This window comes from Sciurus vulgaris (assembly GCF_902686455.1).
Source record: "Sciurus vulgaris genome assembly, chromosome: 5".
Taxonomy (NCBI): domain Eukaryota; kingdom Metazoa; phylum Chordata; class Mammalia; order Rodentia; family Sciuridae; genus Sciurus; species Sciurus vulgaris.
The window spans coordinates 104,067,905-104,085,301 of record NC_136465.1 but is presented as its reverse complement, the minus strand read 5'-3'; the positions used below and the strand labels follow the sequence as shown (position 1 = coordinate 104,085,301).

The following is a 17,397-nucleotide window of genomic DNA, read 5'->3' as shown; positions in this document are numbered from 1 at the left end:
CAATATTAAGATTACCTGAATCTAAACTTTTTAAAAAATATATAAATCTTATTAAGATGAAGAATGTAATTAAACATATAAAAACTCAAATAAATAAGAAAATCTGTCCAGGATAACTACTGAAAAGGTCATTTAGAATCTACAGGATCTGTAAAAATGTTGACTTTTCTACTTTTGATGATTTGGATATAAACTGTGAGAATGATGACAAAGGGTTCATTTTTGATCAATTGATCCATTTAAATAAAAATTCAAAAGGAGGAAATTTTGTTTGAGGCCTCTGCCAACCATTTTGAATGATGAACAAAAATATCAATGCCTTGGATTTGGAAAAATTGAAAGTAAATTTGGATATCATTGAATTTGTATATTTTCCAAATTGGTTCTAATTAGCCTCAGAGTCAGAGAATTTTCATGGACTACCTAGTAGAAGAATCAGGATGGGAGTTTTGGAATAGGAAGAAATGAGAGGCCCTGTGGGTAGGGCTCCTTACTACACCATAGACAGACAGACACACAGACATACACTTTCATTTTCAGATAGAGAAACCTCATTTTATATATATATATATATATATGTATATATATATGTTCTAAATTAATTTTTCTTTATTAAAGGTATTTTCTCCTAAACATTCTTGTTTCTATTGTTTATTAAAACTTCTAGGGGCTGGGGAGATAGCTCAGTTGGTAGAGGGTAGAGTGCTTGCCTTATAAGCACAAGGCCCTGGGTTTAATCCCCAGCACCAAAAAAAAAAAAAAAAAAAAAAAAACCTTCTAATGTGACCCAACCTCTTCATGTGACAGATGTGGAGCCTGAGGCTCAGAGTGACACTTCTTTGCCAAGGTCTACAACATATCGATGGCAAAACCAGAAGAAAAAAAAAAAAAAAAATTCAGATACTTAGATAATATCATATTCTTTAAAACAAACTGAAAAAGTTTCATTTTTTTTTTTTTAGGAATATGACAACTAATAACAAAATTGTATATTTCTAGTGTGATAGAAATAAGAGATCAAAGCCTACAGTACAAAATTATAAAACTCCTAAGATACCAAAAGTTTATATATTTATTTTTGTATCTTCTTATTGACTTTATATTGCAAGCATAAAAAGCCAGAATAATTACAGTAGAGACAGTTAAGTATATGAAAAGTTCTATGTAAAAATATGTTCTTCACTTTGGAAGAATTTTAGGAGATCCCTTGAAGCCAATCATACATCTCTATGGAACAAAGACCTGCTCTATGTGCTTACTGCTATTCAATTAGCTCTGTCATCAACCAGTGCTCATTAAGCACTTGACGTGGGAAGCTTGGTGGGACAGTGATTTCAGCTGCATGGTCTCTGCGCGGAAGTGTGATGATCCTAAAGAAGCCTGCCCAACTAGAGACACAGCTCATGAATGTAGATAACGCTCTATGTGTTTATGCTGGGAAATGGCAAATAAAATTAGTTATAATTACCTATGACCTAATTAAAGGTTTATAGCCTACCTAATTAAAGGTTTACAAAGGTAGTAAAGAAAAGCCTAACTCCTTTCCAAATAATGACTAATAGGAAGAACAGAGAGAGGACATGGTCCTAAGCGGAATGCCCTTGTGAGTTCTGAGGTCTCAGAACTATGCCAGGGGTCTGCATACTTTTTACATATTTCTTCTTCTTTTCTACTGTTCACTAAAATTTAAGTCTTAAATTCACAGTGCACCTTCAACCTATCTACTACTCATACTAATTTTGAAAATGCCTTCTTTTATCTAGCTTCTTATAATTTATGTCCCCAACACTTTCATCTGCTCAAAATAATATGATTCTTTATTTAATTCTTTCTTAAAAGTATTTCCCAATCTTGGCACTTTTAATAGTTTAGACTATATAATTCTCTGTTGTAAGGGGTCTTTCACATCATAAGATATTGAACAGCACCCGTGCTAAACAGATACCCATAACACACAGCCACCCAACACCTGTGCAGTGTGAAAAACACAAATATCTCCACACATAGCCAAAGTTTCTTAGGGAGCAAAATTACCTTACATCTACAACTATGGATTTAGGACTTACATCTATCTTATTGCACCTGCCTAGTCTTCTACTATGTTTCTTTCTTAATTTGATTCTTGTCTCTCTCAGGATGACTGTCAAATAGTTCTTATCTCTTCCAACCTGTTGCCCCATAATCTTGGACAGTCCTCAGCTTCTTATCCAACAGTGAAGAACAGAGAGCAAACCCTATAGTATGAAGAATAGATTTCTCAAATCTAAACACTTTTTGTGCCATATATAGTATCACTAATAGTTTCTTTATGAAAGAGAACAGACTTTGGGATAGAACCACTAGGTTTTTTTTTTTTTTCTTCTTCTTCAGTGGTGTCGCCTGTACCATCAGAAGAATGCACTACAGACATGTGAATATATCTACTAAAGGAGATCATTAAGGATTGACAAGAGGGGCTGGAAATATAGCTCAGCTGGTAGAGGGCTTGCCTCGTATGCACTAAGGCCATGGGTTCAAACCCCAGCACCACCAAGGGGGGGGGGGGGGTTGCCAAGAGCTTCACAGACCACCTGAAGCAGTGTAGGCCAGACTTACAGTATATTGCAAAAGTTATTGACAGTGTAGGAAGAAAGAAACAATTCAGATTAAACTAAGTAAGCAGAAGTGGTTCATAAATATACTAAAGAATAAAATATGAGTTGAACAGCACTGCCTTGTAGTGTTTTGAACAACTACAGAATTATTTAAATAGGTGTAGACATGAATATTAATCTATGGATTAGAACTACAAGTGATGAAGATCACAAGGCCAAGTAGTCAGCCCACAGGGTTTCAAACCCTTTCTCAGCCATGAGTTATGAGTTATCAGGGCTAGATACTCAGCCTTCTTAATCCTCAACTTTGACGCCTCAAAAGTTGAGAGATTTACATGATAAGAAATACACTTAATCTAGTGCTGGCCAAATAAGCACTGAATAAATGTTGATTATTATGGCCTCTTCTTTACCCTCAACAATGAAATACCTAGGATGTTTTGGTCTTAAGTTAGGTATCCAGCAAAGTGAGCAGCATAAGAAGTAAACTGTGGAAATGAGATCAGTTACCAGAAAAAAAAAATTTGGCAAAAGCTTTTGGAATTTTCAATGGGAAATCATTGCTCTATTATAAAGAGTATTAATAATAACCATTATAGTGGATCCTGTTCCAAGCACTTTATAGGCACTCTTTCATTTATCTTCACAAAAATACTATGAAGTAATTGGTTTGGAAACCCAATGAAGTAATCTAAATAAAGTAAGTAAATGATTAACAGCATTTTAAGAGAGAAAATCTGAGGCTTTAAGAGGTTGCAACAATGGCTCAGGGTCACAGTGTGAAACAGTAGAGACTCGCTTATAAAAAAAAAATGTAGAGACCCTTTGATAAAAAGCAAATATATCTAGTTCAGATTGATCAAACCAAAATGAGTGTGAAGAAAATCTTTGAGTTGTGCCGACTATGGTAAATACAAGGACAGAAATACCCAAGATAAAATAAAGTGGCTGTGAGTTAAGGACATTGTGACCATTTCTGTGAAGCAACCCATTCTCTGGAGGCCCCAGAAGCTGCCGGTTTCAGATATGGATAGTCTAGCTCCCGACCCAGCCTGCCCTGCTAACCTGACAGATGCAGCCTAAAAGAGATAAACTGAAGCTTGCTGTTTGCATTTCTTTAAGAAAGACCCAACCTAGATGTCCTTCAGTTGATGAATGGATAAAGAAACTGTGGCATTATACAATGGAATATTACTCCGCCATGAAGAATGATAAATTTATGGCATTTGCAGGCAAATGGATGAAATTGGAGGATATCATGCTAAGTGCGATAAGCCAATCTCAAAAAACTAAAGGACAAATGATCTCGCTGATAAATGGATGAGGACATATAAGGGGGGGTAGGAGGGGTTAGCGTTAGGGTTAGGGTTAGGTTTAGGGTTAGGGATAAGGAGGGTGGTAAGAATGGAGGAAGGAAGGACTGTATAGAGGGAAAAGAGGGGTGGGAGGGGTGGGGGTGAAGGGGAAAAAATAACAGAATGAATCAAACAAGATTGCCCTATGTAAATTTATGATTTTTAATTAAAATAAGTAAATAATTTTAAAAAAGAAAGACCCCTATTGTAAGCCTCCCAAAATTTTTGTGGTTTTCACTTTTAAACCCAGCCTGCTGGAGTCACTTGCTACTACTGCTCCCCATTACTTGGAGTGGTAGTCCTGATGCATCAGCCTGCTCCTTCTCTTTCCCCAGAATAATTTTTTTTTTCTCTACTGTAGTCTCTGGTGGTCTCACAAGCATCAATAATTGGACCCCAAAACAATAGAATAAAAAGTGAAGAAATGGAGCTTAGAGCCCAAGTCAGGTTATGACAGAGCCACTGAACAATTCATATGATATTTGTGATTTCATAACAGGATTGCTGTAACCTCCTGCTGGATTACAATTTTAATATTTGTAATAAGAGAGTTGGAAAAAATACAGAATTTCAAACTTTAAAAAACTCATGTTTAAGATTATGACTAACAAGGAGAATATCACTGAACATTTGAGAGAAAATGACTCATAGTAGGATGTCAAAAATTAGGCAGCTATTGAAAAACTAAATTCTTTCACTCAGGTACTACCATGAGAAAGGAATAAAATGATATATTACAAATGCATATTTTATGATAGATGGTTTCAAGTCTATTCTAGAAAGAGTTATAAATTAAATTAATAACTAAAATGATTGTCTTTTGTATTTACTCTAAGGGAAGTACCTCCTGGATTGAAAAATCAACACAGAAATCATCTTATAATTAGACTAGAAAAATGTGGACTTGTCACATAACTGTAACAGAATAACAATGTAAGCTGCTTTAAAAACTGAGTAATGTTTAATGACAATAAATATGGAAGCTTCTAATTTATTAAATTTATGCTTATAGTTTTAGGATCCCTGTACATATAAATTCAAATTAAAATGAAATATTTACCAGCCATGATCATGTAATGATATAAACTCAGTGAATTTTTATTAAATAAATGACATGACAGGTAAAACTTTGACATTTAACTTCTTGATATTTTTTATAAATCACAGACTTAAAATTAAAAGTTTTATTATAAAAATAATCTCATGCAGAAGAGGTTTACATAAAATAGAATTATTAAATGTAATATTACTATTCTTATTACTTTCTGTTTGTGGGTTTACCATAAAGTCTTAAAAAAAACCCACATCTTTAAAAATGTAGTTACTTTCTCCTGATAGTCTTATAATTCTAATTGGATAAACTGTAATGAAGAAATTTTAAGATCCCCCATGATTCCACAACATATTCATAAATATAGGAAAAGGCACTAGTTTAATTTCATAAACTAATGCTTCAAATTACAAATTAGTCCAGGCTGTAAAATGTGAAGCCTTGTACAAGACTGCCATTTAGTGGTCAAAATCAAGAATAGCAATCTAAAAATCAGGATATTTAATTTTTGAAGAGCTTATTTTTCAAATTGGAAACTGAAAACAAGCTCATGAAAAAAAATTAAATTGAATATCTTCAATTTTTGTTAGTTATAACTTCCAATATTAATTGGTAGCAATTAAAATTACTAAAACGAAGATAATGGCATCTTTTTTGATAATGGTGAAAGTTTTCAAACATTTCCATCCAAATTTTAAACTCACAGATTATCTCTGATTTATTTTGAATTGTTATCTGTCTTTGTTTCAGCCAGTGTTTCATTTACCCGAAGGCCTCTTACTATGCCTACTTGTGGTAGGGGCTCAGAACCTTTGTTTTTGAATTTTATTTTTTTAGTTGTAGATGGACACAATACCTTTATTTTATTTTATTTATGTTTATGTGATGCTAAGAATCAAACCCAGTGCTAAGCAAGCACTGTACCACTGAGTGCTACAGTGTGCTAGGCAAGCACTATACCACTGAGCTATATCCCCAGCCCTCAGAGCATGTTTTTAAACAAACAAATGCTATTTAAGTATTAGAATATTGCCAGAATTAACTAAAAAAGCGAATCATTATTTAAGAAACACACACATGGCATTTTACCTATGAAATTTTGAACAATAGACAAATGGTGTCAACCGCATTCCCTTCTTTATTCTTGTTGTTCCTAATTCCTGCTATTTCTGTTGTTTCACCCACTAAGCATTAGGCAGGAAGAGCTGCTCCTTAGTATTAACAGCCTCACAAGCAATCACTTGCCATTAAGACTACCTTTCAAAACATTTCTGATGTGTTTACTTAAATTTCATTTAGCTGGGAAGTCTGCCTTTGATGTTTGCCTTAAAAAAGAAGGAAGGGACCAAGGAAAACTTATCTTTTGGAGGTTCAAAAGAGAATTAAGTTTAATAATGTATTTTAAAATAAATATTTGTATATGAGATTTTTTTCTTAATTTGGAAAATTGAACCCACCTGTCCATCTATGGCGTGCTAAAAATGTGACTTTGACATTCTTATTCAATCACATTGCCTATTTAGCTGGTGCTCGGGTGTTCTGTTATGGGTGTATCATTATCTGATGGAAGGAACTAAAACCTGGGCGAATGAATACTGAGATGGGGCCCACCTTGGAACTATCCTGGGCTTCCTGAGGCAACTCTGTGAACTCTGTGTCCATGGTCTGCAGAAGGAGCAAATGCAGTAAGTGACAACTAACCTCCACATTCTTAGGGTCTGTTTTCTCATTTATTATTCATTTTTAATTTGTATTCTAAGTTTTTCTTATTTTACTCCCTTTTTAATGTACTGTACTCTTTTTACCCCTCCCTCCTTCCTTCTCTCTTTTCTTATTACCTTCTTTTTTTTTTTCCCCCCTTCCCTTCCCTCTCTCTTCCAGTCCTCTCCTTTCTTCTCTGGAACCCCATGGCTATTTACATCAACCAGCAACAATGTAACTATTATTCTAAAAGAACATACACACGAAAATAAGGAATTTCAGCTTAATTAGGGAAACTGAAGTCCCCAAGGCTAATTACTGCAGCAACTAAACAAACACTTTAAAATTTATAATACCAAAGAAGTAAGCAAATTCAAAAGTCTATTTTGTTCTTTGTTTTAAGCAAAATATCTCACTCTTTTCCTTAAGTTGAGTAAAATACTGAGTGGCATTTACTTTTCTTGGAAAATAAAACTTACGAATTTTTGGTTTTAGGTTTGGTACTCGGGATTGAACACATGGTGCTTTAACAGTGAGTGACATACTCTGCCCTTTTCAATTTTTAATTTTGAGACAGGGCCTCACTAAGGTACTGAGATTGACCTTGAACTTGTGATCCTCCTGCCCCAGGCTCCCCAGTCACTGAAACAGGCATGTGCCTGCAAAACCCACAATTTGAAGAATTATTAAATTGTTAAGAGACCTTGATAGTGATTTCATTCATGTTAGCTATGTTCATATTAGGTAGATCTAAACAGTTTTAGACATATGAGGACAAAAATATCATATTGCATGATGTCAAAATAAAATTCATAGAATTCATAGTTCTCTAACAATTCTGACAGTTTTCTTAAAAGTGTAGTTTTGGTTCAGAAACAAATTTGTATGTTTACTGTTGATTTACAGTTCTAGCTAGACCAGGTAAATTAAAGAATCTGATTTATAGTGAACACACAGATACATATGTATTGATAACTGCATCAATAATTGTTCATATGCATCTACCAAATAATGTACAAACAAATGTCCCTTTCTAACTAAAGTCTCACTGAACTTAACTGAAAGCCTCTTTGTCTTTTAAAGTGGAAAGTTCTAGAAGAGCAAAAAGAAAAAAAAAAAGGCAGGATGATTTGTAAGCATAATGTTATTATAATGTGTAAACACCAATCCAGATTTTATATAATTTTTAAAAATCTTAAATACCCCACAAGTTTCATATCTATATTAATAGCTGATTCTAACTTTAAAGTTTTATTAATTAAGCATATGTTCTAAATAGATCTTCAGGTTTCTAAACAGTCTTCTTTTTAGGGAAGAGGTTAGCAGGAGCAAGTGACCAATTTCTCTTTTAAATAAACAGCAACCCAGGAAGTCTATCAACAGACCAATGTGGTTCCTTTGCAAGTTGCTGCTCTTGCATTTCTTCCAGGTCTTTTCCCTCTATTTTATTCATTTACATACACTGATTCTCTATATCACTATGCTTAATTATAGGACTCATGGCATGTGCACTTTTCAAGTTTTTAAAATATAGCCACTTAATCCTCCTTTTCAAATCATATTGACTATCTCTTCAAGTCTTGCAATATTTTAAATATATATAAAACAAACTATCTGTATAGATATAGATGGTTTATTGCCCTCACAGAATAAAATAACTACTCTAAAGTAATTAAGTGTAGGTTCTATGCTCTTATCTCATTTAGAGTAAAAGTGAAAGCAGTAGTATATATACACACATACTGAGGTACAATACATATCAGTATAAGTATTTAATTATAATTAAGAGGGAAAATGTACCTAAAATCCAATCAATATTTAATATTAATATCTCTAACAAAATCCTTCGGGTTAGCCCTTTTAAGATTCAAATACTATGATTACTAAAAACTATGAGAAGCTTTTTTTTCCCTGTGTTCTCAAGAAAAATCATATAAAATATGATTATGGTTATAGAAGCTTAATACAGAAACACAAGAATAATTGGGATATTAATAAGATGAAAGTTAAAACACATACCATAAAATTCCTCTGGTAATGGATATTTTCCTTGTTAAAGTCAATCACATAGCCATTGAAGGACCAAACAAATGTGAGGTCCAATGCGGGGTCAAAGGATGCAGCACACTGCATGGTGGCATTTTCTCCAACAGTGATATCAGCATTAATTGGGGCCAATATGATTCGTGTGGGATCTGTAAGTTTTTAAATAAAGGAGTAAAACACAATTCAGGAAAATATAAGATACCATATTATCTTGTACACTAAATGAATAATAACCAACATGTGTTTTCTCTATGTAAAGTAACAAAATGTTTTCACATCCAAATTTCAGAAACAATTTTATCAAAGAGGTTCGTCTAAGAAGCCTTTTGAAATTGAAACTTAATACACGGAGTATTTTAGAAGCTTAACCCTGAATTACATGTCTTTTAACACATTAGAAATAAAGCACCATAAGCCTTAAAACTTATTGATCAAATATTAAATTATTTCTTACCTGTGATCACAAGAGTCCCAGTGCTATTAGCTTTCCCTCTATTATTTTCTGCAAAGCATGTATAGACACCTCCATCATTCCTTGTAATGTTATTGATTTCCAAGCTACCATCTTCCCAAATGAGTATTCTATAAAATGAAAAAATACATAATTTACACAATTAATTTAATAAAATATTACTGTACTCTTTACATTACAAACACTGAATTTTTTTACTATTATTCTACACAAGTCTTGACAATAGGGTATTTTCAAGGTGAAACACCCAGCCTTTGTTTTTACTATTCCTGGGTCCTTTAACTGACTTCTCATTGGTACTGTGGCTTCTCCATTGTCTCTTTCCCACATATCAGACAGAGAGAAATTCCTCTTGCAACAGAACCTAAATCTTTCACACTACACCTATTTCCCAGGTACTCTTCTTGTAACTTAGGGGCTAGAGATTAAAAACTTGCAATGTTTTGTTTTATAGCCCCTCATTCTTAGACTCAATATTGGATTGCCTGTCATTAGATTTTTATTTTCTTTAAATGCATTATTTTCAAAACTTAAATCATTCTTTTCTACATTGAATATACAGAACCTTCAAACCTATTTTCCATTTTAAGGGCAAATTCTGATGAAAGAAAAATAGTACTTATTTACTTCACTTAAAGTGTCAATATAAGAAAATACACCAGTCTGTAAAAATAATAATAGAAAAAAAATACCAAAATTCCACTAATACTATATTCCAGGATTTCCTTTCCCTACTTTATCCAGTTAAAGCTCTTTCAGAATATTATTTGATGTAGAAGAAGGGCAATATCAAAATAATATAGGAATAAATGTAGTTCTTTGATATCCTGGGAGCTTTAACAATGTGTCTTTCTCTAACTGTAAGAGAAGTTGCCCCAGACACTACCCTCAGAACTCCATCACTGGTCAGCCAAGTTCACCCATCCCACGGGTTGCTCTCAGCCAGTGACTGAGCATGGGAGGACCTGTACAGGAGGCCTGTTCCTCTCTCCTTCTTCTGGTATCAGAACTGCATCTCTGTTAGATGGCTCCCCACCTTCCACCCAACTTCCTCTATATTTTCCCTCCCAGGCATTGCCATTAATAAATCCCTTACTCAGCTAGTCCTTCTCTGGCTTCTATTTCTTGGAAAATACATATTACCACAGTACCAATATTAATGTGCCATACATTTTCCCTCTCAGTTCCAGAATAAATCCTTGCCAAACTTCTAATCCCTCCCATTTAATCTTTCTTCAAGCAAAGCAATGAATATTTTGGTGAAGTTACTGGGGGTGGGGGGGAACCACAATTCCTTCTAAAATTCATACTAATCTTTTTAGTTGACTTACGTATATTAGCTCACAATTGATTTTTACCATCTTTAAGGGGTTTAAAGTCATGTACCACATCATGATGTTTCAGTCAATGATGGCATATGAAAACAGTGGTCCTGTAAGCTGAAAAATTCCTATCACCTCTTGATGCCATAAACATTGCAATTTCAAGGGCAATGTACTGCTCACACAGTACATTGCTGGTGTAAATAAACCTGCACTCTGAGTTTTATAGAAGAGTAGCATGTACAATTTTTGCATGATCCCTAATAGTAATGATAAGTGACTGTGCTACTGATTGATATATTTACTGTACTATATTTTATCATTACTTTAGAGTGTACTCCTTCTATTTAATAAAAAGCATAGGTTACTATAAAACAATATGCCATATTATGCTGGCAGCAGCCTCATCCATCTCATGTTTCCCATGTCCCTTCATTGAACTGTTGTCTCTGGTGCTTCATTACATCTTGTGTTGTTTTTTCCATTGTGGTTGTAGGGATGACAAGCCACACCAGCTCGGCTTGTGTAAGCACACTAGGATGTTCACATAAAGATGAAATCACCTAACAATGCATCCCCATGTCAAGTGAAGCATGGTTAGATATGCTTCCAACTTCTCCCTTGGTATTGAAATTACTTTTCAGTAAGAATATTTAGGGAATTTAAATTTTGGTAAAAATGGTCCTCATTCTTAAATAAATTTGAAATAAATTCTCAGATTCTTCTCCTAGTTTTTAGATAATATGCTATGAATCAGTCAACATAATCAAGGAACAATCCAGTTTTTAACAAATTAGTCACTTATTTTCATCAAAATTACTCCAGGATGACCTCAACTTGAAGGTTGTTTATTGTAAATCATACGAATTCTGCTGTAGGAAATAACAGTGGGTCCTCCCACTTACATGACTCAGATAAAAGTCATTTTAGAGTTGACAGTAGCCTATTGAATACAAATGAGTAGCTAAGTTAGTTGTAAATTAAAAAGAAATTCTGTTGGAGAAAGTATTTCATTTCAGTCCAAAATAAAATCATATAAGTAAGAATGTAAGAATAACTTAAATGTAAGTTCTTTCTGATACAAAATTGTATTAACCAGGCCACTAACCAGGCACAGAAATAACTTTATTATGTGAAACCAATTTTTATATATATTATACAATAATATATAATATAGTATTATATTTATATATAATAATTATATATTACATAATATAATAATATTATATGTAATATATTATATAATATGATAATAATATATATTTATATAATGACTTAAACAATTATCTCCATAAGAATATTATATTTTTCTTAAGAACTATTTTGTCCTTAGATATTCTTTTTCAATTAATTCTTCTCATGTCATTTTGTTAAAGTCCTAAAGACTCAGGTCAAACAGATTAACATTAATGTGTTCAAAATTCACAATAACCAAAGTATGGAACCAGTCAAGGTGTTTGTCAATGGATGAAGGGATAAAGAAAACGTGGTATATATAAACGATGGAGTTTTATTCAGCCATCGAGAAAAATGAAATTATGTCATTTACAGGAAAATGGATATAACTGGAGAACATTTTACTAAGCAAAATAAACCAAACTCAGAAAAGTTCAAGGGTCCTGTGTTTTTTTCTTATATGTGGAAGCTGGAGAGGAAAAAGGAAAAGAAAGGTGAGGTGGGATCTCATGAAAAGCAAAAGGGCATCAGTAGAATAGAGGAAAGGGACCAGAGGGTAAGAAAAGAAGAGGGAGGGTATTGGGATGGGTATTGACCAAACTATACTATTATATCAAGGGGATGAACTAATGTGTGACAACAAATACTACCATTATGTACAGCTATAATGTACCAAGAAATGTGGCAAAAATCAAATCTGTAAATGATGGTTTTCAGACTGGCTGGCTGTTTTTATAAATAAAAATTAAAGTAAAAAATAAAAGTGAATGTGTTCAGGTAAGGCCCAGCTATTCCTGCCCTGCTCCCATACACAGTCATAGGTGGGATCATCCTAATGAGACAACTGCACCGGCAAATTCTCTTTCCATGTCAACATGACACAATCAAGTTCCAGTTTGGATATTAATGATGAGTTTTCATAAGATCAGCTTAATTTTTCCAGGTCTTAGACACATCATATTACCTTGTTGGATTGTTGTGGAGATTTATTTTCTATACTTTTGCCAGAATGTTCTTTCAAAAGGCAAAAAATTACCTCATTCCTAAGCCTTTAGACAGATTCGCATTATTCTTACAGGAAGCCCAATCCCCTTAGCAAAGACAACTCTGTAATTTTTATCTGACTCACTGTGTCTCATCCCTTAAAAATCTTCCCCAGGGCTGGGGATATAGTCCAGTTGGTAGAGTGCTTGCCTAGCATACACAGAGCCCTGGGTTTGATCCCTAAACACCACTGCCAAAAAAATACAAACAAACAAACAAACAAAAAACCCAAAAAGTCTTCTCCATTTCTCCTAAAGACAAATCATGCTGATCTTAGTTCTTGCAGGTCCTAACATCCTATACACCTGCCTCAGGGCCTTTGCTATGCTGCCTTCATTTCCTGGAGCACAGTGCTACCCCACTTCCACTTCCCATTCTTCCTATTTCCCATCCTAGTTTTCGCTCTCTCATTAATACTCAATATAAATATAACCTCCTCTAGAAAGCCCACAGAAACAATTCACTGTTGGTTAAGTAAACAGTCTATGCACACCACACATTTATTTTTTTGTACCTAAAGTCACCAAAACATTGGTTGGCTATTTGTTTACTGGGGAGATGATAAGAATAAGGATATTCTTATCATTATAAGAAGATGGGAAGACATGATTGTACTTTGAAATCACCATTTTATTTTCTTATCAACATATTTAATAGGTTAATTGTATAAAATTATATAAAATGTGAATAAATGATCTTGTTAAGAAAAAATTGAGTTAGAGAGATCCTATTTCATTTTGCATGTTTATTAGCCAGATAGCCTGGGGTAATTTACAAACCACAACTTACACCTCTGAGCTTTGAAGTCCTAAATGCCTTATAAATTATGTAATCCTGAAAATTAAATTAATGATACGAAAGCAAGTATTCTACAAAATAAACTCCCAAATAATTAATTTCAATTAGATTTCTAGTTTCCAAGCTGACCTGCTACTGTTGACAAGCCACTCTGTTCCTTTACTCCAGGAGAACTTTGGTTTAGGTGCCGCTTTAGGTTTGCATTCGATTATAACCCTTCCTCCCTTAGCCGCCAAGATCTTTTTCTTCATAGGATTCATTTCAAAAGTTGGAGCCAAAGCTGAAAGGAAAACAAATGATTATTTTTCTCTTCTTGTTAACGAATCCAATATTCCTTCTGTATTACATCACTTCTATTCCACTTTGATTAGGAGAAAGGATTAATCTCAGTAAATACAATTATGAACCATGCCTAATCCCTTTTTTCTTTTATTGAATAATATACACATATCATAAACTTCACTCAGTTCAAATGTACAATTCTTGAAACCTTGATTATAAATACATAATATTCCTTGGTTATAAACTTTAATTACAACCAAATGTTGTGCATAATTTCAACTCAAAATGACCTCTAATTCAATTTTTTTTAATTCATTTCCAAAAGGGAAGTTAATTGCAAGGCCAGAGGGAACTCAGCAGTGCTGTAAACACCCCCATATGGTCATAGTAGGTCCTCCCAATCATACTTTGAATGAACTGTGCAGAGGTTATAAATAAGAGAATTGAAATCTATTGGGATCCTATAATTTCACAAAGCTGCCAGAGGAAGTATATTGGTAGGATTCAAGTATGAATTTAGGTCCTTCTGTTTCCAAAGCATGCAATATTCAAAACAATATCACTCCTCCTTCATTAAACACTTGCCAAGCACTAACTGTGTGCAGACTCACTGCAAGATGCCCAAATAAACAGAGCAATTCCTGCCTTCATGACCTATATACAAATAGCTGTGGGAAGAGGACCCCATTCATTAAGGAGCATATGATCAGCTGTAGCTCATCCTTACACAGTAATAATGTACACAGTAATAATAATTACTGTGTACATCATTCAAAGTACACAGTAATAATGATATCTGGATATTGTGTCTCATGAATGGTCACTCTATTGATGGCATGCTCTCACTCTCTTTTGGGTCCCCACTTCTTGTCCACTGCTCACTCCTCTTGTCTTTAGGCAGACTGTAGGGGAACATTATCCATTCACCTTCCAGTCATCTGTACCATGGCTCTTCTGGAGCCTTTTCTAGGACTATGTATATCTTTAACTGGAATTTGACTCTTCATCTAGTCCAGTGCTTCACTAATTTTATCTATCTGAGGATTTTGTTATAATGTCCATCAGTCAGTATGGGAGGGCCTGAGATTCTGCACTTCTAGTAAACTCCTAAGTACTACTGCTGCTCCTAAGTACTGCTGAGAAGATGACTTTTATGCAAGGATTTAGTCCATTTCATTGTTCTTTTAGTATGAATTTTAATAACTGGTAATAGATAAGTAGCCAATCAACCTGTATTGTACACCTAACAAAGTGTCGAGTATTTTGTGTAGATTCATTTTGGGGGTGACATATTGTACATAAAATATAACAGAAACTTTAATAAGAGTATATTTTTTAAATTGAAGCACATTTAGAAAATAAGAAAATTTATAAATTTTAAGATTTTAATGAAATGAAGTCCCTTAAATGACCTAATTTTATCTGATATTTTGATTTCTAGAAGCAGAATCTAGACTATGTTCCTACATATTTTGGAAGTAGGAAGCAATGGAGAATACTTTTTTCTTAACTAAGAAAAAGAGATTATGATACATAGCCTGACTTATTCTTCACTGCATCACATGCATCTCTTAGAAGAATGGAATCTGGTGTAGAGTAGGCACTTGACAAATATGTGGTGGAAGAAAAATGAATTAAGTAGATAATTCAGGAAGAAAGAGAGAGAAAGAGAGAAAGAGAGAGAGAGAGAGAGAGAGAGAGAGAGAGAGAGAGAAGCACAGTTCCTAAAGGTATAAGGTATAAGAGTAAATTAAGACTAACATAAAGATATCCTGGAACACTATTGATGTGAGACTTAATACAGGAATAGTTTGCTTAATTACTATTTTCAGCAAAAAGCAGAAAGTTTAAATTTGGGAAAGAATCAAACTCACACCATTTGTTTCTTTAAGCATCCAAATGATTTCACATCCCTTTGTACCAAAGACATCTGGGCCTGCAATGCTTGTTTGATACACAAAGTAACTAGAGTAAATGTATTACCAAGGAATTTAGACTCTAGGGAGGAAGACATGGAGTATGATCTTCAGAACTACAAAAATGACACGGAAAGTTAAAATTAATATTGCCTAAACTGTTTTTTGAAGATTCCTTAACACTTTCCTAAGAGTTTCTCGTCTCCTATCATCATCTTCTAGAGTCACTCAATCTGCAGTGATACACGTGGTTTTAAGAGTTTCCTTTTGGTGCAACAAGAATAAAATTTGTCTCACTGAGTCATTGCTTTATGTTTTCAATAACCAATTCTAGAAGAGGAAGTCTGACTACCTGGGTTCATTACTTCAGTCTGAACAAACCTGGTGTCAACTCCTTCGAATAATGTGAAAAGGATGTGACACCATAAGTACTTTGCTAAAGAACTTACTTTAGCAAATTAAAATAAGGAGAATGTGAAAGATCTGAGAGAGATTGTTGCTCTGATCTAGAGAAGTTTGGTGAATGTACTGGGTGTGGGAAAGGTACCTGGTGGACTCTACCATCCTTTAGAACAGAGAATCTTTGAGGAGAGAAGATGTGGCTGTGAATAATGAATTGAGTTTCAAACATTCTGGTTTTGAATTGTTCGTGGGAGCATCTGGATAAACATTTCTTCTAGAAAGTATTGATATTGAGTCTGAAGCTGAGAATAAGTCTCTGGGACAGAGATTAGAAAGATAATAATTAATGGGAGGAGTAGAAATTGAGTAAGAATTTAAACCATCATCATCATCATCATCACCCTGGAATAATTACACATAATATGTGAAGAGATACAGGAAAAAAATGGAATGGAACCAGAGGAATGGAATTCTGGAAAAAGGCAAGGTTTTAGCCAAGCAAAGGAGGGGATGGAAAGAGAACAGTGAAAGAGATGGAGAAGAAGTGGTCTTGGAAGTATGGGAACTGGAAGTCCCAAAGACAAGAGAGATGAGAGTTTAAAAATAAAATATGACTGGAAGAGGTATCTTCAAAGAATATGTATACATACAGGGGTGCACACACATGAGAGAAGGAATAGGTGCTGATATAATATATTGGGAAAAGTAAAAAGCAATGAAAATAGAGGTAGAGGGATGGAAGAGACACCTCCTTCGCTAGATGAAGAGTACTGAGAAGATAGATGGTGCAGAGATAGTTTAGAGTGTGGGGCACAAGTTGAAAAACTTTATGCCAGATTTCTATTCTGATGAAAAGCAAGACAACACCATGAAAACAGGAGTCAGGGTGGGGCAAAGGACCAGCAGAATGTCCTGGAGGTAAGCAACGGTAGCACAGGAGACTCAGGGACTGGTAAAGCTCCAAAGTGGTAAAGACTCATCTGAAGCGAGATCACAGGCAGTGCTGGAGTGTCAGTCTTCACTGTTAGGTGAATTTGTAGACTGTATTTAGCTGCTTAGACATATGAAAGAAGACTTATCAAAAGTGACACTTGTAGCTGGGAAACCTGGAAATTCATATATAATAAAATCAAATTAAACCCCTATCTCTCACCCTGCACAAAACTCAACTCAAAGTGGATCAAAGACTTATGCACTAGAACAGAGACCCTGCACATAACACAAGAAAAAGTTGGCCC

General features: G+C 34.2%; 1 protein-coding gene across 8 annotated transcripts in view; it reads right to left on the bottom strand.

Annotated features, from left to right (window-relative positions):
• Positions 1-17,397, bottom strand: part of CNTN1 (contactin 1) — a gene marked incomplete at its 5' end in the record, with an annotated part of 348,115 nt that overhangs the window by 101,026 nt on the left and 229,692 nt on the right. For all 8 annotated transcript variants that reach the window (XM_079139318.1, XM_079139323.1, XM_079139320.1 and 5 more), the window contains 3 exons: positions 8,721-8,896; positions 9,202-9,329; positions 13,689-13,839. In XM_079139318.1, the coding sequence (XP_078995444.1) occupies positions 8,721-8,896; positions 9,202-9,329; positions 13,689-13,839 (455 nt within the window). The remainder of the gene's footprint in view (positions 1-8,720; positions 8,897-9,201; positions 9,330-13,688; positions 13,840-17,397) is intronic.